At 51.3% G+C, this 26,329-nt stretch overlaps 1 protein-coding gene across 2 annotated transcripts; it reads left to right on the forward strand.

Annotated features, from left to right (window-relative positions):
• larp1 (La ribonucleoprotein 1, translational regulator) lies at positions 1 to 26,284 on the forward strand. Of its 2 annotated transcripts, XM_067228839.1 has the most exons (20): positions 1 to 613; positions 9,062 to 9,126; positions 9,559 to 9,624; positions 11,742 to 11,822; positions 13,150 to 13,300; positions 13,862 to 13,996; positions 14,527 to 14,679; positions 16,085 to 16,247; positions 16,516 to 16,660; positions 16,795 to 17,017; positions 17,233 to 17,405; positions 17,710 to 18,141; positions 19,650 to 19,773; positions 19,870 to 20,075; positions 20,391 to 20,497; positions 20,766 to 20,923; positions 21,206 to 21,350; positions 21,447 to 21,556; positions 21,700 to 21,842; positions 22,178 to 26,284. In XM_067228839.1, exons 1-20 carry the CDS (start codon positions 208 to 210, stop codon positions 22,361 to 22,363), a joined length of 3,372 nt encoding a protein of 1,123 aa, XP_067084940.1. In that variant the 5' UTR covers positions 1 to 207; the 3' UTR covers positions 22,364 to 26,284. The 2 variants fall into 2 exon arrangements, with proteins under 2 accessions (XP_067084940.1, XP_067084941.1); XM_067228840.1 differs by lacking the exon at positions 11,742 to 11,822.
• Positions 26,285 to 26,329: the final 45 nt, after the last annotated feature.

A 26,329-nucleotide genomic window follows, 5' to 3' on the forward strand; every position in this document is an offset into this window, starting at 1 on the left:
GGAGATTAGCTTGTAATTTTAAAGAGGCTGACGAACGCTTTTTTATATGTTTTAATTTTTCATTAACCACTCTGCGTCTTAGACTGAAGGCTATTTGGTCTAGGGGTGGAGTGGAGAAACGTTAGCGACTAGTTGATCCGCGGAATACTTCACAGTTTCGTTGTTGAATTGAAGGCGAATTTGGGGGTATCGTGAGCAAGAGGGGAAATGGCCACTCAGGTGGAAACTCTGCTTCCCAACAACCCTCTTGTCAAACAAGAGGAACATGGACATGCAAGCAAAATGATCCACGGAGACGATTGCCTGGATACAGGGGCGAAGCAGACGGGTGTTGTCGACGAGAGTAGCAATGCCAAGGGAGACTGCCCCGAACAGGGTGGATTTGCGAAGAAGGAGCAGAGCTCGAAACAGGCGAAAGAAGAGAGTAACAACCAAGAGAAGGACAACTTGGATCAAGGGGCTTCTGACAACAAGCACACGGCCGGGGATTCGGACGATGACGCGAAATGCAATAGGAAGGAGTTTACTGAAGCACCACCGCCCAAGGTTAACCCCTGGACTAAGAAAATGAACGCGGTGACCGTTGTCAGCGTGAATGGACAAGCACACCATGGTTTGTATTCTTCAACGCGATTAACGCATGTTATGAGCCCAGTTCCAGTTTTTGGTTACATTCAACCGAGCCATTTAGCTAGCACGCTAGCTTACGGCGGGGGACGGCATAAGTTAGTTGGCAGTTCAGCTTTAAAGCAAGAGGCGTTCTTTGCTATGTTGCAAGCTTGCTGTGCTTATTACGAGCTATCTAGTATAAGAGACGGATCTAAACCCTCAAGTACTATTGCTTGTTACCGTGTAGCTATATTTAGTGCAAGGGCCCATGCTATTCCTAGACTTGAGTGGAATGTAAGCTTATTCAACGAAGTAGAAAATTGGAATTGACGCCCGTGGTTTCGTAATTTTTTTTAAGGGACATCCGAGCTTGCACATTAGTGCCAATGCACCATCTAACGTTCACTTTGTGGCTGAGAAGCTGTTATTTAGAAAAGTTAACCAGACATGTATTGCAGTTATACGAGAGACCTGGGTGAGGTTGAACTAAGCCAAGTCTTGATGCTGGCCCCCAGGTTGGTTTTGGTAGTGTAAAGCAACAGTGCCAAAACCACGACTCAGATAGTACTTGAGACATTTGTTTTTGAAAATAACCCTCTTTGTATGTGGTGACCCTTGCCAGCTGTCAGTCAAATGGTTAGACAACAGTTCGCGTTGGCATTGGATAATAGAAAGGGGCTTACTGTAGTCTATAGAAAGCCATATGCGGTCAGCTTTAGATCTCTTTAAAGCACTCCCTACAAGTTATCTAGTTTTTTGGAAAGCGAACTACGTTCCATCCGCATATTGAATTATCAGCAAAGATATAAACTATAACATGCTGTCGATCAACGATTTGCTCTAAAACAACAGTCAAGACTGACTAGTTATCTAGATATTACTAGCTACAGTGTATCCCTGTGGGGTAATGCTAGATGGTTAGCTATCGAGCTAACAATAGCAGTCGGGCCTAGACAGCTTGTCAGACAGTTCACACTATACATTGCTTGCAGTTATGTGGGTTGTCCCCCGGTTTATAATTGAATTTATAATAACCTAGTCGACATTATTTTTGTATCGCGAAAGAAACGTCCAGCATTGACCCAGATTATAAAGTCTTAAAACGAACATATGTTGTGGATCGTCACGTGTTCTCTCCACGTGTTCCAATACTACTAGCATGCAAGCTAGCAATACGTTAACAATATCGCATTTTTTAGTTGGTTCTGGGATGTCTAGTACATTTTTACGTTCTTCGTTAAAGAAAACAGTCACTATGAGGCCCTGGTTGGCTTGCCATGTCGTTAATACTTCGCTGGCAAACACTTGCCAGGTTTCTTAGCTACGTGATTCATCATCATGGCCACTGCAATGATCACATGCTATTCCCCCGCTTGTGCTAGCTAGCTAGGTACTACACATCTTCCATGCCGTTTCACTGGAGACATTTGCCTAAATATGCCGTTTAAGAAATGCCAGTATGTTCGTTGGATTAATATCTGGATAAACATGTACGTTTTGTTATTATTGTTATAGATAATGGTGGAAGCTAGCCTAACTCGTAGCTTGACTCGGATTGGGAGGAGACTGCTGTGTTTCCCAGGGTTCCGTTGGTGGTGACAAGACAACGTGGTCTGTCTGCCATGCGTGTCTACCTTGCCGTCGATTAATCGTCGAACCAATCTACCTTTGACGGTTAAATATACATGACATGGTGCAGTTCACTCTCGTTTCATGATCTTTGGCAAGGTGTTTGTTTTAGTGTTTATTTTCTGACTGCCGTAAAGGTGCATAAACAATGCGACAGGGCCTTTATCGTGACACGCGCATCCCCTCCCCCCACTCACAGGGCGTTTGGAGAAAATGCTGTCTGGCTAGCTACCAGGAGTGAGTGAACACCGAGGCTACTTGGCTGCCACTGTTGCCACAGGTTGTCTTGATAAAACAGCTTGGCAGTTTCACCAGACGCCAGTAGCAAGTGGAGTCTAGCGGCTCGCAGAGTGTGACAGTTTGATTGGCCTAGTTGAAGCTAAACATGGTGTGTAGTTTACAAAAAAAAACGTAATTTCTAAAGGCCACATGTCTTACTTTAAAGTTGTTGACCTTAAAACACACATTATCCTTCTTTAGATTGCTGCCAAAAGAAAATCTGAGCTGGTATGAATCAGATTATAAAAATGTTGACCGTAACAAGCATGGTAACAAAGCTATAGTCTGTAATATTAGCAAGCCTACACATTACACAACCACTAGTACAATGCACTAAGTGCCATGCTACCTCAAGGCCATAAAACACCATTCATCGTCAAGGTGTGCATCCTTTGCCACAGTTTTTGCATAGACATAAATCGATGGACTAGCTTGTCATCTACAGAAACCTAATCTTTTGATTCAGCTGGTCACAACAGGTTAGAGGTAGGCTAGGTGGCACATTCTGTCCCCAAGGTCACTTAGTGTATGACCAAACACCCGTGGGAACGGCAAACCTGTCGTCCACAGAGGGAACCCAATCCAAAGGTCGCGCTCTGTACCGCTCCACAAGTAGTTCTATAGGTTCTTTATGTGTGTTCTAGGTTCTGTTATGGTAGGAACAGAGGCTGTGGTTCTGCTTTGGTCAAAAGGCCAGATCAAGAGGTTGCCGGTTCAAGTCACCCCCCTGCATGTCTCTTTGGATAAAAATGCTAAATGAATACACTATCATTATCAGCCTTTTTTTGGGGGGGAGGAGGGTAATTCAGCCCCTCGCTCCCACCTATCCTTGCATGGGTCTCTGGAGGGTTTGAAGGATGCTGGCCAGGGTTGGTCACTTTGATACTTTGGCATTCTTGCAGTGCTTCCAATCCTTCACAGAAGAGTGCAAATTGAGGCCCTTGCTTTTAATTGTGTTGTTGAGGGACATCAGACGTTAGTCCTCCTCCCTCCTCCTCTTCCCTCCTCCTCCCTTCTCTTCCTCCCTCCTCCCTCCTCTTCCTCCTCCCTCCTCCCTCCTCTTCCTCCTCCCTTCTCCTCCCTCCTCCTCCCCCCTCCTCCTCCTCATCTTCCTCCTCCCTCCTGCTCAGAACAAACAAGCCTCTCTCTAAACTGGGCTCCTGTTTTCCAAGCAAACTTTTCGTTTCATTGTATTGATATGTGATATGAAAGACACCCGTATGTGGCGTTTTCTTAAGTTTGTAGACACACACACACAGACACACGCACACACACACACACGCAGACAGACACACACACACACGCACAGACACGCTAAAACCAACCATCATTCTTCTTCCGCCCCTTCTTCCTGGACGACCAGGAGGTTCCTTGTTGTCGTTGTGCGGGGTGGGCTGGGTGTACAGGACCCCCTCCTGGGTTCAGGACCCGGGTGCGAGGGCTGATGTGTGAAGGCCTAAGTGTCTTCAGATGGTCCTCGCCGGTGCAATGTCGAGGCCGGCCTGTGGCGTCCCTTGTTGCCATGGCTAATCGTGTTACGTCCTGGTTCTGAAGGGACCCTGTTGATGCCTGGGGGCGGAGCCGCTCTGATGCCGGGTCTGAAACGTACGTTTGTGTGTCGACTGCAGAAGTAGATGATGGGTTATTCTGTCTCTCTCGACCCTGCCAACACCCCCCCCCCCCCTTCCCACTCACCACCACCACACACTCACCCAGCAGGCTGTCTAGCTAGTTTGTCTAGTCTTCTGTCTCTCTCTGTCTGTCTGTCTGTCTCTCTCTGTCTCTCTCTGTCTCTCTCTGTCTCTCTCTGTCTCTCTCTGTCTGTCTCTGTCTGTCTCTGTCTGTCTCTGTCTGTCTCTCTCTCTCTCTCTCTCTCTCTCTCTCTCTGTCTCTCTCTGTCTCTCTCTGTCTCTCTCTGTCTCTCTCTGTCTGTCTCTGTCTGTCTCTCTCTCTCTCTCTATCTCTCAGTTCAGTTCAGTTCAAAGGGCTTTATTGGCATGAAAACAACAATTGTTCATATTGCCAAAGCAACGGTAGAATTACAGAAATCTCTCCCTCTCTCTCTCTCTCTATATGTCTCTCTCTATATGTCTCTCTCTCTATATGTCTCTCTCTCTATATGTCTCTCTCTCTATATGTCTCTCTCTCTATATGTCTCTCTCTCTCTATATATGTCTCTCTCTCTCTATATCTCTCTATATCTCTATATATCTCTCTCTCTGTCTCTCTCAGCTGTTGCCCCTGGCGTCCCAGGTCACGGCTCTGCCCTCTTTATCTGGAATGAGGGTTTGTGAGCGTCTGGGCTCCGTGATAGGAACCACACAGCCCAGCGATGTTCTGCCCTCAGAGGGAAGGAACGTGTGTGTGTGTGTGTTGACATAGTGTCATCCCCTCTGGTGTGATTTTGGGTGTTTGTGTCTCAGAACACCACCTCTGCTCGACCATCTGAGCCTGTTACTCAGCGGGTGGTGATGTCACTGCCTGTGTCATGTGACCCGGCAGTCTCTGTGTGTGCGTGTGTCTCTGGCGACCAGCACACGCACCCTGACGTTTCCTCCATATTTGGTTCTTCATGTTGCTGCAGCTTGGCTGCCGTTGCTACAGATCTAATCTAGGACAGGCCTGTCACCCACTAGCAGCAAGCAGCACTCAGATGTACGTGTGCTCACAGTCCTCTCCCCTGAGGCCTGAGTTAAAGGCCCGTTTCACAATTTTTCCAAGATAGATTTGTTATTATTGTTTTTTCCGAGCGGCACTTATGATCGAACCCTAGACCCTCACCCGGGACCCTGGGTGTGTCCTTGTGGTCTAAAGGCAACATTCAAACTAAGCAAGATCATCCTTCACTCCTCCTGTCCTCTCATGTCTCTCTCTCTCCTTTCCCTGCAAAGAGGAGCTCTCCCCCTCTGCTGTCACACTTCAGGCACGCGTTTCAATGAAGACGTCCCTCTGTCACCTCCCCTTTAGGTTGCTGTGTCCGTCTGCGTTGAGCTGTTAATTAGGTTGCGTTTCTAGACGGCATGCTGCATTTGTAGTCTCTCTCAGTCCTCCTCTCTATGTCTCTCTGTCTCTCTCCCTCCCTCCCCCTCCCTCTTTGTCCCTCCTTCCTTCCCTCTCTCCCTCTCCGTCAGTATGAGAGATCCAGGCTCTCGTTAAAAGGCCTCGATGAGCGCTGCCCTGCTGTGCTGGTGTCAGACCTGCCGTGGTGGCTCCAGGCCTTATTTAAAGCCTCAATATCCCCTCGCCTGTTTAGCTGGTCCTCAGAGAACGTCCCTCCGCAAACACCCCCCCATGGAACCAAACAGAGGCCCACACCTGAGCAGTGCCGGTGGGGGCTGGAGGGTGTAGCTGGTTGCTAATGCTAATCGCAGCCTCTGGCTGTCTTCACTTATGCATGCTGTAGAGACTTGCTCTGCTGGTAGGGAGGGCGAGGTTGATTGAGTGGGGAGCGAGGGAAGGGGAGGGAGGGGGAAGGGAGGGAGGGCTGGGAGGGGCTGTACAGTGTGCTCTGGTTCCCAGGAGCTGTCACAGGTCTCCTGCCCACGATCTGACAACCACTCACAGGTGGAGACGGGCATAGGAACTCTCACATACACACGCACATACTCATGCAAGCACACACACACTTACGCAAGCACACACACACACATACTTATGCAAGCGCGCACACACACACTTTGAACATGGAGACTTTCATGTCTCGCGTTAACATTTCGAATAGGCCGTCACACACACCTGATTCTCCTCCAACGTGCACACACACCTTGGAAGGAGGAACGGCACTTCCTTAGCAGTGCCCAGACCTGTCCTCTCTCTCATCTCTCTCCCTCGTCTGAGCCGTGCTGAGAGATGGTTCTCCGGCCGCCGTCGGAACGTAATCGACCCGCTTGGCGGCCCAGCGGCCCCCGTAGCACAGCTCTCCTGGCACGGAGGGTGGCGTGCCTGTGGGTGGCGTCCATACCATGTAGAGAGCGATATCGCTCTCAGACAAAGACACTGCCGAAGGGGGGACAGAGTATTTTTAACCCCCCCCCCCCCCCCCCCAGCCGCTGCCCAGCCCTACTCCCCCCCAACACACTTTCTCCCCAGCCACATAGAGGGAGTTAAAGCACTATCTCTGTACACGTAGAGAGTGTGTGTGTGGGGGATGGGGGGGTTCTAGAACTTACACGTAGAGGGGTGGGTTCTAGAACTTACACGTAGAGGGGTGGGTTCTAGAACTTACACGCAGAGGGGGTTCTAGAACTTTCACGTAGAGGGGGGGTTCTAGAACTTTCACGTAGAGGGGGGGTTCTAGAACTTTCACTGTTTGACAGCTCTCTGCCCGAGGTTTTATCAGGGGATGTTTGTTTGCAGGTGTAGTGCTTGCGTAACAAGCCCACGTTTCTAGAATACTCCATACAAGTACTGCATAGTCCAACAGTGTTCCAAGAGTTCCAGTGTGTAGAATGTCCTTGTAATGCCGTCCACTGGAAAAAACATCTACTCCATCTATAGGACTCCATCTATAGGACTCCATCTATAGTATTACTTGGTGATTTCTATGTACTGGTATCTCTGAAGGTCATTGTGGAAACTCCTGGTTCAGCCTTGGCATGGCACAAAGCCTATTTTAAGGGCATGTTTTTGGAATTGGGGACGTTTATCTTGTAAGTTAATGTTTAATTCTCCTGTAGGCTTGAGTACATACGCCTTTTACTGGAAAGGGTGATCGCCCTAGAATCTGTGGGTGGTGCAGAAGAGAGGGGATTTCAACGGCCACTTCTCTTTTTCTCCGAGGTCTGGTAATCAAACTGATTTCTATCAGTCGTTGATGTATAAGAACAGCGAGTACTTGTCATCGAGCCCCCCCCCCCCCTCGCCTGGTAGGGTTGTGAAATGTTCCCAGGAATTTCGAATGCTGCTACAGCCACACCCCCTGTCATACTGTCACACCCTCTCTCGACAGCCCACACCCAGGACTGCCCCACTCTGGGGTAGCCCAGCACCCTGTTGCAAAGGTCAGGAGGTCAACTACCCCCATCCTCCAAAAAAGGGCCAATGCCACGATGTAGAAGTTTACCTCCAGCCCCAGATCTGCCCTGTGATTGGCCGGTTGGCTGCCTTTCGGTATCTGTATTCAGGTAACCCCAGGGTGTTACTGAAACGTCTGCAACGCGGAATCTGCGGAAGCTTGTTAGCTACCCCGGCAGAGGAATATTAATCCAGATTTGTAGCCTGATGGATAAACTTGACGCCGGCTAGCGCACAGGGCGGCCCATTGTAGGCTGTCTGTGGTGGCCGCCGTTGAACTTGCAGTGGCATTTCACTCGTTTGCCAAAGCTACGTACAAGTAGTTCATGTAGAAAAGCCCAGCAGAAGATCAAAGATCAGAAGCGCTTACTTCTAACAGCGTTTCGGTATTGAGTCAAGGCACGGCCTGTATTTACCCCGCACAGTAGCCCGCATCTCCACTGGGATGGGTATACTCAGCACTGTACGTCTCATTTAAGTGTTGGGTAGGACAAGGGCCACCCCCAAAAAGTCCAGACCAGGTATGTCCGGGAGGTATGCAGGACATACCAATTCATTGAATTGTAAGCGAAGCCCATCTGAGGACGGGAAAAAGTCTCTCTGCAGATTTGCTGACTAAAGGCCAAGTACGGTCGCCAAGGCGCTGCACAGGGGCCTAGTCCGCCCGCTCCCGCTTCCCTGCCACAGTCGGAAGTGAGAAGTCTTAGGTGTGTGTGTGCACGTGTTGGTCATCTGTTCCAGATGGCCAGTGTATTGTAAGCCCCCCCCCACACACACACAGCCCTCCTGCTCGTGGGTCTGGTTTAGTCTGAGCAGTGATTGCGTCTAAGGAGATTTGCTCCCGGCTGTCAGCGGCCGGGCCAACAATCGGTCTGAGTCCGTCCCGGAGCAGGGCTTGTACAGCAGAGTGTTAGCATGAGCCCGTCTCGGAGGAGGGTTTGTACAGCAGAGTGTTAGCTCGAGCACGATATCCCGTTCAGCTTCCGCACAGCGGGAAACTATCGAGAGGGAGAGTACCATCCATGTTTTATCTCAGAGTTGGCCCTCGGTTCTCCATGTAATAACTAGCCTTGTGGTTCTTATTTGTCTGGCGCAAGCTAGCCTTGGTTCATAGATAACCATCTGTGTGTCTAGCTAGCCATCTGTGTGTGTGTGTGTAGCTAGCCATCTCTTAAGCTTCCTGTAGTGGATGCCTGTCCTCACCCCTCACTGTGTTCTGGACGTATGGGCCGAAGTCCTTACACGGTTCAATGGCTGCATCTTGATTCATGTTAGGGCCCTGGGAAGAAATTAATTATTCATGCTCCTAGGATGACTTGACAGAAACGGAGCAGAAACGTTTTGTAATTTCGGTTGTCTAGTGACTCAGCGTGGGTTGGGGAAAGCGGCCATCTTTGTCGTGTCTCCAGCTTCTCTTGTGCCTGCCCCTGTGGGCGGGAACCCTTTGTTTGCTAGGGCCAGGTGGGTACAATGCATCTTGGGGCACTATTGTTGTGATTTGACGTCGGCCATCTTTGTTGTGTCTCCACAGAGCCGACGGGGCCGGCCAAGGTGGTGAGGGCAGGAAACCCTCCTAGACCACGGAGAGGGGGAAAGGTAACGTGTGTGTGTGAGTGAGCGTCCATGGGTGTGTGAGCGAGCGAGCGTGTGTGTGTGAGAGCGTGTATGGGTGTGTGTGTGTGTGTGTGTGTGAGCATGTATGTAAGCAAGTGCATGTGTGTGTGTGAGCGCCCATGGGTGTGTGTGTTTGTGTGCATCCATGGGTGTGTGAGCGAGCGAGCGTGTGTGTGTGAGAGCGTGTATGGGTGTGTGTGTGTGTGTGTGTGTGAGCATGTATGTAAGCAAGTGCATGTGTGTGTGTGAGCGCCCATGGGTGTGTGAGCTAGTGTGTGTGTGTGTTTGTGTGTGAACGTGTAGGTAAGCAAGTGTGAGAGTGTGTGTGAGAAGGTGCTGTCTGTACTGTTTTGTCTTTGTTCTATGTTCTGATTTTGGAACGGGTCTCAACGCTGTGGTCTGTTGCGTTGCCAGGTTGGAGACTTCGGGGACGCTAACAACTGGCCGACCCCTGGAGAGATGGTTACCAAGGACATGACGGTGAGTCAGGAGGACACCAAGAATGTGTGTCTCTGCCTCTGCCTCTCTCTGCCTCTCTTTCCCAGTCTGTCTGTCTCTTGGACCAGGTGAGGCTTGCAAGCGTCCTATTGGTGGATGGCATGTTGAGGCAGATGTTAACAACCCCTCAGAGTGGGTTCACTCAATGGAAGTACTGGGGTAACCCCACATGGGTGGAGTTAGAGCCTTTTGGGTTACTTCACAGGACAAAATGCATCCTTGGGTGACCCAGGCTTGCGAAACATGCAACCCCACTGCATTCCCCCTATGTTTATGAGTTGGAGGCGTCTCATTATTTAGTGGAGGGATGTTATCAGCTGTGCTGTTAGACCAGTGACTGGACTTCTCACATATCCGAGCTGTGAACTGTATCTGCTTACATTTAATGCTCACCAACCCATGTAGCTTAGCTGAGCTAATCTAAAGTGCTCTGATGGTGGATACAACTCATTTGAGGTCTCAGTAACCCCTCCAGGCCCCCCCCCCCCCCTCCTCCAGACTCTATTTTTGACGGCTGGATGTTGGCGCTAGCTTGTCACCAGCAGAATGACCCGACTAACCCCCCATTTTTAGACAAGTGGACGAGGGAGGTCCCTGCTCAGTAATGCCCAGGGAAATGTGGGTCAGGTAGAGGCTACGGTAGAGGCTACGGTAGAGGCTACGGTAGAGGCTACGGTAGAGGCTACGGTAGAGGCTACGGTAGAGGCTAGAGTAGAGGCTAGGGTAGAGGCTGGGAATAACCAGGCCTGGGGTAGAGGCTGGGGATAACCAGGGCTGGGGTAGAGGCTGGGGTAGAGGCTAGGAATAACCAGGGCTGGGATAGAGGTTAGGGTAGAGGCTGGGGTTAAGGCTAGGAATAACCAGGGCTATTAATCAGAAGGTTGCCGGTTCGATTCCTGGCTGAGAAAAATTACGTTGTGTCCTTGGGCGAGGCACTTCACCCTACTTGCCTCGGGGGGAATGTCCCTGTACTTACTGTAAGTCGCTCTGGATAAGAGCGTCTGCTAAATGGCTAAATGTAAATGTAATGGCTAGGAATAACCAGGGCTGGGGTAGAGGCTACGGTAGAGCAGAGGTTGAGGTTGAAAAGAGGCTGGGGCAGAGGCTGTTAACCAGGACTGGTTAAGAGGTAGGGGTCTGTGCCTGGGCCTGGAGGTTCCTGTTAGAGGGATGGCCTTTTAGGGACCCCCCCCTTCCCTCCCTACAATTATGAGCCCCCCTGTATCTCTGGAGCTATTCTGGTCCCTGAGACCCCCCCCCCCCCACACACCCACCCTCCTAACATTTCGTGTGCTAAATTATCTCCATCTCTGCTGATCTCAGTTAGGAAGAAACAAGAGAGGTTTGAGACAGGCCCGCTCCTCTCAGACGTTAACTGAACGAGCTATAGTGAAGCTGGTTAGGGCTTTACCTGAGGTGACATGTTTTAAGGAACATTTTTTACTGTAGAACAATACCTTTGAGTTTGAGGTGTGTGTGTGTGTGGGGGGGGGGGGTTGTGGTGCAGACTAGGTGTTGGGACAGTGGTGGTGTTTATCCACTGTTGTTGGTTGTAGACTAAGCTGTAGGAGCACCACACCTAAATACCATCTCCCTCCCCCCTCCCTGCCCTTGGAACTTGATAGCCTCCCCTCTGTCTTCAAGCTACACATGTACTACATTTACACTGTATCAGCCTGGCAATATGAAACTGCAGCCTGTCTGTCCCTCTGTCTGTCTGTCCTCCTGTCTGTATGTCCTCCTGTATGTCTGTCCTCCTGTCTGTGTGTCTACCTGTCTGTCTGTCCTCCTGTCTGTGTGTCTACCTGTCTGTCTGTCCTCCTGTCTGTGTGTCTCTGTCTGACTGACTATCTCTGTGTGTCTGTCTGTCTTCCTGTCTGTCTGTCCTCCTGTCTGTGTGTCTACCTGTCTGTGTGTCTGTCTGTCTGTGTGTCCACTTGTCTGTCTGTCTGTGTGTCCTCCTGTCTGTCTGTCCTCCTGTCTGTGTGTCTGTGTGTCTGTCTGTCTGTCTGTCTGTGTGTCCACTTGTCTGTCTGTCTGTGTATCCACCTGTCTGTCCGTCCCTCTGAAGTTCCGCTCTGTCCCCTCCCCCTATCCAGACTGAGGCTGTGACAGGGCCGGTGTCAAGCCCCGCCCCCGGCAGGCATGTCAGGGACCTGGGTTCAGCCCGCAGGTCCCCCGTAAGTTCCCCCCCGCTGGCCCGCCCGGCAACGCCAGGGGCTGCTGTTGCCATGGGGATTAGACCGGGGGAGGTGTGTGTGTGTGTGTGTGTGTGTGTGGGGGGGGGGGTGGTGATTAACCATGACTTGTATGTGAAGGTGTTTAAAGAGTGTGTGTGTGTGTGCTTTGTCGATTTGTATATCGAGTCGTTTAATTCATTTGCCTTTTCAGAAGACCAGAACATTGGCAGGACATGAATTGCAAACTATTGTAATTGCTTTAAATTTAATTTGAGGCATTTTTAATTTTGGTATCTACGGTTACTAATGGCTCCGCATAGATTGTTCGTCTTCCTGCTCAGCTAGTCTGTGGTCACATGTTCGGTCCTCAGAGGAGACACCAGTGTGCTACTGAATAGATGTTTGGGAACAAAGCGAACAAATAGAATACAATAGAATCCGCTAATCCCAGAGGAGAATAGAACACAATGAAATGAGTTAATCCCTCAGGTAAAGCTAAACTAACCCAGATTAGGAAGGTATCGCTCTGGTCGGAGTCGCTTAGGCGCACGTTGCCATGACGGTCCCCGTGATGATGGCAACGTGAGACGAGTGTGTGTGAGTTCCACTAACCGGGCGGCTCATCTTTTAAAGTGCTTTGCATGGGTTTCCGATGCAAACGGTTCCTGGGAATGTGAAAATGCAGGTGAAAGTTCTGTAGATGGCTGAGGTTGGTTGAATCAGGTGGTTTAGATTTGACTAAGCGCTAAACGGCAGTTGGCATATCTTTTAAACAGGGTATAATCAATCATAGCTCATCAGTTGTCTCTTAAGGAGTGTGAGATGTTCCTGTCTGGAGCTACTTTCACGCACATACACACACACGGCACAATTCTTTGTAGGTGGTGTTTTGTCTGCATACTTAACTTCTCATATTAGAACGTGCACACGCTTCATTTAACAATGGCAGCCTGTCGCTTTCAGTTCTGACGGTTGCGTTTGTGTGATTCCTTCCCTCCCTCTCTCTCCTGTCTTCCTCCTCCCCTCTTCCTGCCCTCCTCCTGTCTTCCTCCCCTCTTCCTCCTCCCCTTTTCCTGCCCTCCTCCTGTCTTCCTCCCCTCTTCCTCCTCCCCTCTTCCTGCCCTCCTCCTGTCTTCCTCCCCTCTTCCTCCTCCCCTCTTCCTGCCCTCCTCCTGTCTTCCTCCTCCCCTCTTCCTGCCCTCCTCCTGTCTTCCTCCTCCCCTCTTCCTGCCCTCCTCCTGTCTTCCTCCTCCCCTCTTCCTGCCCTCCTCCTGTCTTCCTCCCGTCTTCCTGCCCTCCTCCCCTCTTCCTGCCCTCCTCCCCCCAGGCCCCCAAGAAGCCGCTGGTGAAGAAGGAGTGGAAGGAGAAGAGGGAGAGCAACGAGGAGAGCAAGGAGAACCAGAAGGCCAAGTCAGAGGACTCTGGAGAGGAGAAGAACGGAGACGAGGATGGACAGAGGAACGGTCAGAAGAAGAAAGGTGGGCCTCTCTCTGTCTCTCTCTGTCTCTCTCTCTGTCTCTCTCTGTCTCTCTCTCTGTCTCTCTCTGTCTCTCTCTGTCTCTCCTGTCGCTCTCTCTGTCTCCACCAAGCTCTCTCCCTCTCTCTTTCTCTGTCAGTGTCCATCATTCTCTCTCTCTCTGTCTCCATCACTCTCTCTCCCTCCCCTACCTCCATTCCTCAACTTCTGTCTCCCCGTCATTTGACACACCTTCGCTCTCTCTCCACCTCCCCCTATCTCTCTCCCCGTCCATCACCCTCCCTCCCTCTCTTCTCCCTACCGAGTCAGCAGATAGGCAGCGGGCCACGTCACTCTTGTTGGCAGTCACTTCCTCTCCACTGTCCACTGCTGCCTCTGCCACCTAGCGGACCTCTGGCTCCCTCTGGTGGCTGGAGGAGGAACTGCAGCTGGTGGAGGGAGAGGGGGAGGAGGCGTGTCTTTCAAGCTGGCAGGCGGAGGGATTAGTGGTTGGGGGGGGGGGGGTCATTGTTCGATCGGTCCCCATAACCCCCCCCCCCCGTGCTCCGTTCTCTGTTGCCAGGTAACAAACACAAGTGGGTCCCTCTGATGATCGAGGTGAAGTCTGAGGGTCCCCGCGAACGCTCGGCATCCCGGAACAACACCCGCCAGAACGAGCCGGCCAGGATGCCCCCCAACGCCCGCAACGACCTCCGAGGTGAGACGCCGTGATCAGTCATCAGACCCCCCCCACCCCCACCCTCCTACAAAGGCGCGCTTGCATTGGCTCGCTTGCAAGCGCGTAAGAAACGGAGGGACAGTAAACTGAACGCTGACTCTGGGTTACGCTCTTAGGCTCCTCATCCAGCCGCGAGCCGCTCGGCGCTCAGACAGTGTTTGGAGGAGATGGCGTCTTACGGCGGAGTCTAGAACGTCCACACATGGCGGCCATCTTGCTACAGTCAACTCGCTCACCCATAACATTGTGTTGGTGCTACATGTACTTTTTAAATGACCATAACTTGCTCAATTTTCAACCAACACAATGTTATGGGTGAGCGAGTTGACTGTAGCAAGATGGCCGCCATGTGCGGACGTTCGACTCCGTTGGCCGGGAACGTGGACGAGACATCTACTCTTTATATATATATATATATATATATATATATATCTCTATGCTAGGAAGCAGCTACATGTCTTAGTATGTGACACTGTTTGCATGCATGACCTGTGTGTGTGTGTTTGCAGACTGGCACAGCGGGAAGTACGAGCGCGAGTGGCGTGACGACCACGACGAGGTGTCCAGCGTGAAGAGCGAGGGCGCACCGTTCCGTGCCGGGTTCAGAGGGCGTGGGCGCGGCAGGGGGAGGGGCCGGGGCCGGGGACGAGGAGGCAGCCGAGGTAGGAGACACACACACACACACACACAATGTATACTAACTCGCATACATGAACTATACATACACACACACAGATAGATATATATATATATATCCTGTATACACACGCTGCACCTCTACAGTAACCGGGCAAGAAACAAAATAGACAAAAGTTGTCCATTTTAGTTCAACCTAAGATCTAAAATGGTGGTTTATTTAAAACTACTTCCTTCTCCAAACTATATTTTTGTGGGTTGGAGAGTAACCATAGAACAATGCTGCCATTCTGTGCTGCCATTCTGTGCTGCCATTCTGTGCTGCCATTCTGTGCTGCCATTCTGTGCTGCCCGCACTTAAAAAAACAAACAAATAAAAGCCTTTGCCCAGCTCTCCTCTCTTCCTCCTCTCCTCTCTTCCTCTCCTCCTCACTTCCTCCTCTCCTCTCTTCCTCTCCTCACTTCCTCCTCTCCTCACTTCCTCTCCTCTTCACTTCCTCCTCTCCTCACTTCCTCTCCTCCTCCCCTCCTCTTCCTCCTCTCCTCTCTTCCTCACTTCCTCCTCTCCTCTCTTCCTCCTCTCCTCTCTTCCTCACTTCCTCTCCTCCTCCCCTCCTCTCTTCCTCCCCTCCTCTCTCTCCTCTCTCTCCTCTGGCCTTTCTGCCCTCCTCTCCTTTATCTTCCGTCTCTCCTCCTCTCTTGCCCGGTAGCTCCAGTGGAGGGCCCAGGGTCTGGCTGTGCTGCTGGCCCAGCCTCAGGCTGTGCTCTGGGCCTCCCTGACCTGGCCCCCTCTTATGCTCCAGGAATAACACAACGTTTAACAACAACCGGAGTGTGTTAGCGGGACGCCTGGCTTGGTGTGTGTGTGTGTGGGGGGGGGGGGGGGCAGTGTGTATTGCCTGGGGCCATGTTGTTTTTCAAGTCTAGGGTAGGCGCAGGGGGAGGCGCAGGGGAAGGAGGAGGAGGGGGGGAGACAGATATTTGGCAGCTTCTCTCAGATTAACCAGGACTCTATTTCCATCCTCCCCCATTTGTGGAGGGAGGAGGAGGGGGGGTTAAAACTCCTCATCCTCCCTCCTCTCCTCCCTCGTGCAGTTTCACCTCCCTCCTCTCCTCAGGAGAACACGGTGTAACTTGGACAGATCCAAAAGCCCTCCTCGAGGGAACGTCACTTTGAAAGCTCCTGAACTTTACACACACATTTCACGCTCTCCTCAGCCCGTATTGGTTTAGTGGTGTGCTTCCTTTTTTCTCTCTTTCCACTCTCCCCCTCTCTCGCTCTCTCTCTCTCCCCCTCTCTCGCTCTCTCTCTCTGTCTCTCTCGCTCTCTCTGTGTCTCTCTCTCGCTCTCTCTCACACAGCGTTTCACAGAAGTTTTTGGACAGCTCAACCTCATAAGTAAAAGTCTCTCTCTCTCTCTCCCCGTGTCAGGTCACTATGACTACCACTACGGCTACAAGGCGTACGAGGGGAAGGACGGCGCCTGCGGCCAGAAGTTCAACAGCACAGTCACCTATTACTATGACAACATGAGCAGCAACGACCTGTTCTCCGTGGACCAGGACCTGCTGAAGGACTACATCAAGAGGCAGATGTGAGTAGACCTCGTCACCGCTCACATGGGACAGCTCCCCCTGCTGGCCAGCTGTGTGCATAGCAGCCTCACTGCACCTGCTGGCCACGAGGGAGTACTGCAGTCTAGCGGCAAGTTGTGTGTGTTTAACAGCCCCACCTGCTGGCCAGGTGTGAGAATAGCAGTTTAACTGAGTTCAGCAGCCTAAGCCCTCCCGTTCAAGTGCTGGCTGGCCAATTCCAAACATGAACCTGTGTTGTGTGTTCCACTCCCCTCCACCCCCCCATAGCGAGTACTACTTCAGCCTGGACAACCTGGAGCGAGACTTCTTCCTGCGGAGGAAGATGGACGCGGAGGGTTTCCTGCCCGTGGCTCTGGTGGCCAGCTTCCACAGGGTGCAGGCCCTCACCACCGACGTCAGCCTCATCCTGGAGGTACGGCCGCGCGGGACGGAGGCCGCGGGAGGGCCCCGTTAGAGTCTGGGGGCTCGGAGCGAGGCTCGGCCTCGCGCTGAAGGCTATTCTGAACGTTCTCCTTCCTCCCTGCCCCCCTCCCCCCCCCCCTCCAGGCCCTGAATGGCAGTAAGGAGGTGGAGATCATCGACATGAAGATCCGTCGCAGGGTGGAGCCGGAGAAGTGGCCCCTTCCGGGCCTCACCATGGGCGACCATGCAGGCCTCACCATGGGCGACCATGCAGGCCTCACCATGGGCGACCACGCGCAGACTGACTTCTCACAGCTCATCAACTGCCCCGAGTTCATCCCCCGCCAGGCGGTCGACACGCACTCAGGTACAGACAGACGGGTACCAGACAGACAGACGGGTACCAGACAGACAGACGGGTACCAGACAGACAGACGGGTACCAGACAGACAGACGGGTACCAGACAGCCAGACGGGTACCAGACAGACAGACGGGTACCAGACAGACAGACAGGGTCAGGGTTAGTACTGTAGGCCGTCACAGAGGTCCCAGGTCGTGACCCTGCTGGTCTAACCCCCCAGGCTCTGCTCCGGGGTCGCCCAGGGCGTCGGCCCCCCTGCAGCCGCGCCCCGCTGAGGACTGCAGCAACCTGAAGAGCATGCCCAAGGGCTTGTCAGCCAGCCTGCCAGACCTGGACTCAGAGTCCTGGATCGAGGTCAAGAAGAGGCCACGCCCCTCCCCGGCCAGGCCCAAGGTGAGGCCCCCACCAGCTCCCCTCATCCTGCCCCGTTCAGTCATCTCCATACTTGATTCATCCAGAAATATGGACGTTTCCTCTGGCTTGTGTTGGTCCCTAGCTGGCTGTGTGGTCATGTTTATCTTGTGAGGCCTCAGTTTCTATGGGGTGTGTGTACTGTGTGTGTGTGTGTGGTCTCCCAGCCTGTACATAGCAGTCCCATACACACCTGTCTGCCATCTCTTCACCTGCTTGTCTCCCCTCCATCCCTCCATCCTCTCCTCCATCCTCTCATCCTCCTCGGGGGGCGTCGACTTACTAGACCCCCTCGTTGCTGCAGAAGGAAGAAGCTCGTTCCCCCGCATCCAGCCAATCAGGGCTCAGCGCCGCCCCCGGAGCCTCAGCCGCCGCCGCCGCCGCTCCGGCCAATCGGGAGGACGCAGAGGAGCCGGAGGAGCTGGACTTCATGTTCGACGAGGAGATGGAGCAGATCGACGGGCGGCGGAACACCTTCACCGATTGGTCGGACGAGGACTCGGACTGTGAGATCGACGACCACGACGTGAACAAGATCCTGATCGTGACGCAGACGCCGCCGTACCTGCGGAAGCACCCGGGCGGTGACCGCACCGGCCAGCACACCTCGCGCTCCAAGCTGACCAACGAGCTGGTGAAGGTGATCAACGACGGGCTGTTCTACTACGAGTCGGACCTCTGGGACGACACGTACGAGCCCGAGTACGCCACCATCAAGGTGGGTCCACACTCACTCACGCACTCACTCACACACACACACGATCTGATATACACACACAACAGCTGTACAAGCTGCCTCCACACTTGTTCAACAGTGAAGGTCAGGTTGGATGGGGGGGTGGGGGTGTTGGTGGGGGGTGAGGGAAGGGGGGTAGGTAGTGGGTGAGATAGAAGTTGGTCAGGAAGGTGGATGAACTCCCTACTCCCTAGTTACCATTGTGTGTGTGTGTGTCAGTCGAAAGAGCTATAGGTTCTTATACTCAGAAACACAATTCTGAAAGGTTCACTGATACATAACTTAGGTGGGCTATTCTGACAGGTTCCAGGTTGTGTGTGTGTGTGTGTGTGTGTGTGTGTGTGTGTGTGAGTCAGAGAAGGGGGACTATAGCGTTTCTGGATTAGGCAGACCACAGAATGGTCCATGCAGGTTTGTTTGCGCGGCGTCCATTGTGGCTCGTCCCCCCATTGTCCAGTTTCACGTGCCGCGCTGGTCCAGTGCTGTGTGGAACACCGGGGCTTGTTTATAAAGAGGGCCGAGCCCCCCAGCCCAGCCCTGGGAAGGCAGGCAGGCGACCAGGGGCGGAGCAGCATGGATCAACACAAGGCTAGGATCACTTGGGTCAAGATGGAGGACGATGCGAGTGTCTCTCCTCAGCTTGAGCGACCTTGGGGACCGGTAAGGGGACGGGGGACTTGAGGACAGTGGGAAGGGTGCTCGTATGGTAGTCATCTTTATTATTTGGTTGTTTTTTGTTGTTGTGATTTTGAAGTGTTGCTGTGACCGTAGGGCGACTTGAACGATATTTTAGACCTTTTTACTGGTTTTTACTGTGTTTTTCTACTGGTATCATCTCTGGGAAGAGATGGAGGAGTTGTCTTAGCTTGGCTGGTTGCTGTGATAGTTGGCGCGGTCGATGAGAGAAGTGATGACATCTGTTAGCTGGTTTAGGAGACTGTTGGACTGTTGTAGCGAGGTGAGTGTGGCAGTCAGATGTGGTTAGGGAATCGGGCTAGTAATTCAGAAGGTTGCTAGTTGATTCCCGGCTATGCCAACCAAATTACGTTGTGTCCTTGGGCAAGGCACTTCACCCTACTTGCCTCGGGGGGAATGTCCCTGTACTTACTGTAAGTCGCTCTGGATAAGAGCGTCTGCTAAATGACTAAATGTAAATGTAAATGAATCTAAGGGTTAATAAGCCACGTTTTGCTGCCGTGGTTTCGGTCACAACACTTTGACATTTGATGCCACTCTTTCACAAGCGACTTGAAACATTTCAGAATTGTCCTGTTTGTTGATGTCAACAATGAAGGCGTTTGGGGGAGGGGCTTTTGGAATATTCTAGAGGAATTTCTGTGCCTCTAGATACAGTCTTATTACCAAACTAAGGAATCTATTACTGGACAGAAATCATGTTTTGAGAATTGACTCCAATCCGAGTCGAATCAAGGTTTAATCCAGTATTGTAGTTGTTTATTGAGACTGTGTGTGTGTGTGTGTGTTTGCAGCAAGAGGTGGAGAACTTCAAGAAGGTTCATCTGATCAGCAGAGAGCAGTTCGACTGTCTGACCCCTGAACCCCCGGTCGACCCTAACCAGGAAGTTCCTCCAGGGCCGCCCAAACCACAGCAGAGTAAGTACACACACACACACACACCAACCCGTGAATGTGAAGTTGGAAGGTATTGGCTCTCTAGAGTCTAACGTGTGTGTGTGTGTGTGTGTCCAGTTCCCACAGACGCTCTGGCTAACAAGCTGTTTGGTGCCCCGGAGCCCTCCATCATGGCTCGCTCTCTCCCCACCACCGTGCCCGACTCGCCCAACTACCGCAGCGCCCGTACCCCTCGCACGCCCCGCACGCCCCACCGCAAGGACTCGGCCGTGACGCCACGCTTCTACCCCGTGGTGAAGGACAGCCGGCCGGTGGACGCCAAGGTAAAGATGGCCGCCTACCGGCCCCTGAAGATTGACTTGAGAAGGGATTTTTTTTTTCTTACATTTATTTAAATGTATAAGAAAAAAAGGTTTTTATTTCATTAAGTTTTTATTCCACAATTTTATTGTTGTTTAGTTACTGATCAATTTTTAAGACTTATTATTATTATTATTATTATTATTTAGTATTTCCTCATTCCCTGAGGTAGGGGAGGAGAGAGACATGTAGGTGTTTGTAGAAGCATGATCTCCATCACCCCCCCCCCTCCCTGAGGTGTCCCTCTGACCCGTCTCTCCCCCCCCCCCCCCCCTCAGACCCCCAGGAAGAGGAAGACCCGCCACAGCTCCAACCCCCCCCTGGAGTGTCACGTGGGCTGGGTCATGGACTCCCGCGAGCACCGCTCACGCACTGCCTCCGTCAGGTACGAGCTCCACGCCCCGAACCCCCTCCCTCAGGGTGGGGGGTGACCACGCCCCTGAACCCCCTCCCTCAGGGTGGGGGGTGACCACGCCCCTGAACCCCCTCCCTCAGGGTGGGGGAAGGGTGTCGTGTCTAGGAGCCCGCTGGCTTTGATCTCATGTACTGCTTGATGGGGATTTCTTGAAGGGCTCTGGGAAAACGTGTCGGATTTGAAAGCGTTGCTTGGTGTTGTTGTTGAGTCTCTCTCCTGCCCCCCCCCTCCCTCACAGCTCCAACGCCAGCCCCTCCGAGGGCACCCCCGCCCTGGGGAACTTCGGCTGCACCCCCCAGTCCCTCCCCAAGTTCCAGCACCCCTCCCACGAGCTGCTCAAGGAGAACGGCTTCACGCAACACGTTTATCACAAGTACCGCCGGCGCTGCCTAAACGGTACACGCACACACACACACACACACATACATACACACACACACACTCATTAGCACACACACTGCACCTGACAACACAGACCTCTCTAGTTAAACAGAGAACTCACACGATCATTCTCAGTCACGCAACACTTCCAGGCCACACTCACCTTAAACACAAATCCTCTCCACCCACCACTGACCTCCCCACATTGTCGGCCGTCACCCATTCACCCGACTGTGTTGTCACAATGTCCTTCTGACCTCTCTTCCCCCCCCCCCCCCGTCCGTCGGCCAATCACAGAGCGCAAGCGGCTGGGCATTGGCCAATCGCAGGAGATGAACACGCTGTTCCGCTTCTGGTCGTTCTTCCTGCGGGATCACTTCAACAGGAAGATGTACGAGGAGTTCCGTCAGCTGGTGGTGGAGGACGGGAAGGAGGGTTACAGGTGAGCAGGGAGAGAGGGAATGGCGAAATGTGAGACGTGAGGGAGAGGAGAAGGAATAGATTTCCTCAGGTGACTGTGTGTGTGTGCGTGTGTCAGGTATGGTCTAGAGTGCTTGTTCAGGTACTACAGCTACGGACTGGAGAGGAAGTTCAGACCGGACATCTTCAAGGACTTCCAGGAAGAGACCATGAAGGACTATGAAGCTGGTGAGATAGTCCTTCCACACACACCCCCACACACCCCCACACACACCCCCACACACACACCCCCACACACACACACCTCTAAATCCACGTGTTACAAGTGGTGGACTGTGTGGTGGCTGACTGTGCCCCTCCTGCCTCCACAGGCCAGCTGTACGGGCTGGAGAAGTTCTGGGCGTTCCTCAAGTACTCGAAGAACAAGAGCATGGAGATCGACCCCAAGCTGCAGGAGCACCTCAGCAAGTTCAAGCGCCTCGAGGACTTCAGGATCGACGCCAGCAGGGACGACGTGAGTGGAGGCGACGGCATCGCAAACACTCAGGATTCTGATGTTGTACATTAGAGAGGGCGGCGCGATTGGATGAATGTGAAGTGATTTGGAAATTGGATAGATTGATGTTTTTGTTTACTTAATTCACGCCCTTCGGGAACATTGTTCTGAGCGATTGCGATGATTTAAATGTTGCGGACGCAGTAAAGAGCGAGGTGTGGGGTGCTGAATAATGCAGGGTAGCATAAAGGCTCCATGTTTACGCGAGAACGAGACAGATGCAACCTTGTAGAAGGAGAAGTGAGGTCACGTGTTACCAGTCCGTCCTGACCTTTGATCTCTGACCCCCACAGCCCCCGATGGAGGACGGCGGCCGTAAGCGACACTCTTCCAGCGGGGACGGGCGTCGCCGCCACCCCTCCCAGGGCTCCAGCCGCCCCCACAGCCAGGCGGGCCTCGCCCCGCTCGTCCCGCACGCCAGAGACGACGCCAAGCCCAGCGGCCCCAGAGCCAATCAGGACGCCAAGCCGCCAAAGTAAACCCCGCCCCCACATCTCTCCGGAGGTCGTCCTGGACCTCGCGGATCGTCGACATGCTGTCTTCTGCTTCCCCCGTTTTTCTCTGCCGCTGTGGGGGGAGGGAGGGGGAGGGGGGCTACTCAGCCGATTGGTTAGTTGGACGCCGTCGTGAGCGTTATGGGGGGAAACTGACTTCCTGGCGACGGACGCAGCTCACGATTATAGAAACCACAACAACGAAGCAATCACGGCTCTTCCATTTTGAATCTTTTTTTCTTTTTTTTTCTTCAAAGCAATGTTTTCCTTTTAGTGTGTGTGAGTCCTGTGTAGGCAGACAGAGAGGGCCTGATGTGGATGGAATGATTGGAGTTGTTCCATGATGACAGTTTGTTCCATTTTTTTTTTTTCATTTTTTTTTGTTGCGAAACCTGTGGGTTCTCACCGTTGGTTACGATGTGGGGATGGGCATGCTTGACTTCTTTTTAAAAACAAATTGGAGGATGTTTGATGGCAACTGCTAATCTTGTTCCCCCACCACACACACGCCCCTCTCTCTCACTGGACCCACACCCCTCCCATCCGATCAACAACTTCCTGTTAGCTGCCAGATGAAATATCTTTTTAACGATCTTTTTTTTTTTTGGGGGGGGGCAAATAGGACATTGTAAACCGATTCTTTGAGAAATGAACATTAGACTGGTTTAGGGCTGCTAAACTTCCAGAAAAAAAAAAAAAAAGATAAAATAAAACCAAATGATCAAAGAGTAAACACACAAAAAAAAACTGAAAATTACTCCCTCAGCTACAAATTAAATTGAAAGTTGCCTTATTTTAATGGGTTTTCTGCTTGACTTGTGCCCACCACCTTAATGTATATCGATTGTACAGCGTCGAAATTGTTAATATGCAACCTCATCTACAGGACTGGGCCACATAGCCAACGACCCATCCACCTCCACATCCCACCACCTACTCTGCCAAACCATCTCCACCCCCCTCCGCCATTCGGAGCTGTCCTCCATGTGTCATAATGGTCTGTTACAGAACCCCCCCCCCCACCCCCTGACCTGTGTGTAGACGATAGTTTTCGAGGGCGGGATTCTCCTTCCCCCCCTCCAGCCCCCACCTCGCCCCGTAAAGACATCCTGCATCCATCCATCCGTTGTACTCATCCGACACCCACCCATCCATCCATCCGACTGGTCACCGTGGCTACAGGACAGCAGTCGACACCTCATCCGGATTACTTGAAGAATCAAAGACTATTACCGATGTGGTGCGGTACAGGTGCTAGGAGGAGGGGAGGGGATGTTGGGGGTGGTGCCGGTTTGCCCCGGCTAAACCTACCGCCCTGGCTGACGTATGACATCCCATCACTCGCTCTCTGTCGCTCGCTCTCTCTTTCTCTGTCTGTCTCTCTCTCACACACACTGTCTCTCTCTCACACACACTCTCTCTGTCTCTCTCTCTCTCTCTCTCTCTCTCTCTCTCTCTCTCTCTCTCTCACACACACTCTCTCTGTCTCTCTCTCTGTCTCTCTCTCACACACTCTGTTTCTCTCTCACACACACTCTCTCTGTCTCTCTCTCACACACACTCTCTCTGTCTCTCTCTCTCTGTCTCTCTCTCTCACACACTCTCTTTCTCTCTCTCTCTCACACACTCTCTCTCTCAGTCTTACTCGCACACCATTCTCACTAATAGAAGCATTGTGAAACAAAGCAAGATCAGCTGAACGTGGACACTGTCTCTCTCTGACACACACACACACACTCTGCTTTGTGTCTTGCCTCTGAGAGAACACGCCTGTGATTCGCTCTCCTGGAGAAGGTCCCCTAGAGATGACCTTTGACCCCTCTCTCCAACAAGCCTGTTTTGTTCTGGATCCTTCCGAAAACTGGTCAGATGAACTCTACTAAGTTAGCGCTGTGGAAAACCTAATCCTTATTCCACACCAATACTGATATAACAATATCAAAACATTAGACAAGTGATTTAGGGTTTTCTCTGTTAATGTAAATGTGAATCGTATCAGATGAAGAGAATTGACGCCATTTCCCAGCTACTGGTTTCATTGTTAATAGATCAGAGTATATAATTCGCCTTACATGTGTACTACGTACAATATTTGTATTTTTTCTTTCTTTTATTAGTCTCTTTGACAAATTGTTGTTTTATTGCTTTTTAAAATTATTTGCTGTGTTTCTAGCATTGCTTAAGGGGGTTTCATCATCGCGTATCGATAAAACAGTAGGGGCCTTTCTCTCTGGGGGAAAACTGAGACCACTGCCTTTTTCTTTCATTAAAAAAAACAAAAAAAAAACAAATAAAAGTTGAGAAGGACAATTTTGCGTGAGGAACTGAGGGGTAACATTTAAAATGCCACTGCAAATTTTACCTTTCTGTTCCTCACTCAAAATTATCCTTTTCAACTTTTTTTTTATATAAATGGAAAAAGGGGCAGTGGTCAGTTTTTTCACCACCAGAGCTGTAATATACAGTAAAGGGAAGAGGGGGGGGACAATTTGAGGGCGTAAACTGTCATTCAGTGCACCTACAAAACAACATTACAATCATTGTTGATTAGCGGGATTTTATTTTCGTTTTCTTTGTGAATTTTGTTTACAGATTGCACAGCGTCGAGGCGAAGTGCCCGTTGAGGGCTCGCGCTCGACCGCAGTCGAAACCGTCTTTGAATTGTATGATGAGCCAAAGTATTAGGTTGATGGTCGGCCCCACACCTCCCTTTAAACATTTTAATACACGTTAAAAGAACTGTAGTGCTAAAATTGTCATTTTTCCCCAAAATTTATTTTATATAAAAGAAGACACGTAAATCTTAATTGGCGACTTTCCAGACTGAAGTTGAAACACTGATGTTGTTCTTGCTGGAGGCGAAGAATGCTGATTGGCTGATGGGTTCCCCAACCCTGTGTTAGAACGTTCAGTTGTCTCGTCTTACTGTTCTCATCGTTTGGTTCTGGTTCGTCTTTCGTTGTTCGAAGAGAGAAACCACGGGAGTTTAGTGAGAAAGAACTTTCTATTTTTTTCTATTTTTTTTTGTCTTCTGGGCTCAACTCGAGGGATCTGCAGGTTCAATTGAAGATGCTTCTATTATTTGATGATGACAATTCCTCAGTTGTTTTCTCAAGGAATAAAAGACTTGGGGTGAAAAAAGAACAAAAACAAACTTCAGTTGTTACCCCGTGCTAGTGAATGAACGTTGAGACATTGTATGTGGTTATGGTCCTGGGTTGGGGGAGGAGAAGAATCTTCCAGTCAGCTATGTGTACGCCCCCTCCCTCCCTCTCTCCTCCTCTCTCCCCTCCTCAGTGACTGTCATCTCTGCTCCCCTCCTCCCCCCACCTCCCCCTACTCATCCTGGAAAAGCGCTAGGGGTGAGGTTGGGTGGGTGAGGGCGTGGTCGGGGCACCAGCCAACTAGGTACAGACACTGTAGAGCTGCAGAGACACCACTGAACACTAGGGGGCGGTATGCCTGGTGGACTGCAGTTTCACAAGGACTGGGCCTGATGCTGAAGGAAGAAGAGGGGGATGAGAGATGACAGTTGGACATAGCCCAAACTGGGGGTTTCTGATGTCAATATTCAGAGGATCTAAATGGCTATGGTGTCTGGAGACTGAAAAAAAAGGACATACAAATCCATAAAGCCATATAATAGCTGTTTATGAACCATTAAAATGTTAATAGTTCATCATATTAATACCCTAGGCTTGTCATGAGAGAAAAAAAAAGATGAAAATTAAGAAAAAGGAACAAAAAAATATATAAAAATGGAAAAATGTAAAATACTTGAATGAGATGTATTATAACATTTAATATTCATAATATCTGCTTTGTAGGCTGATGTGATTCGCTATTAGTGTTATTTGTAATTTGTAGTAATTATGCTTTTCCTTAATAAAGAAAAAAATTCACAAAACGGACAAAAAAAACCTTAAAAGATGTTGCGGTGTGGTTATTTCC

The sequence above is a fragment of the Osmerus mordax genome, chromosome 25 (genome assembly GCF_038355195.1).
Source record: "Osmerus mordax isolate fOsmMor3 chromosome 25, fOsmMor3.pri, whole genome shotgun sequence".
NCBI lineage: Eukaryota > Metazoa > Chordata > Actinopteri > Osmeriformes > Osmeridae > Osmerus > Osmerus mordax.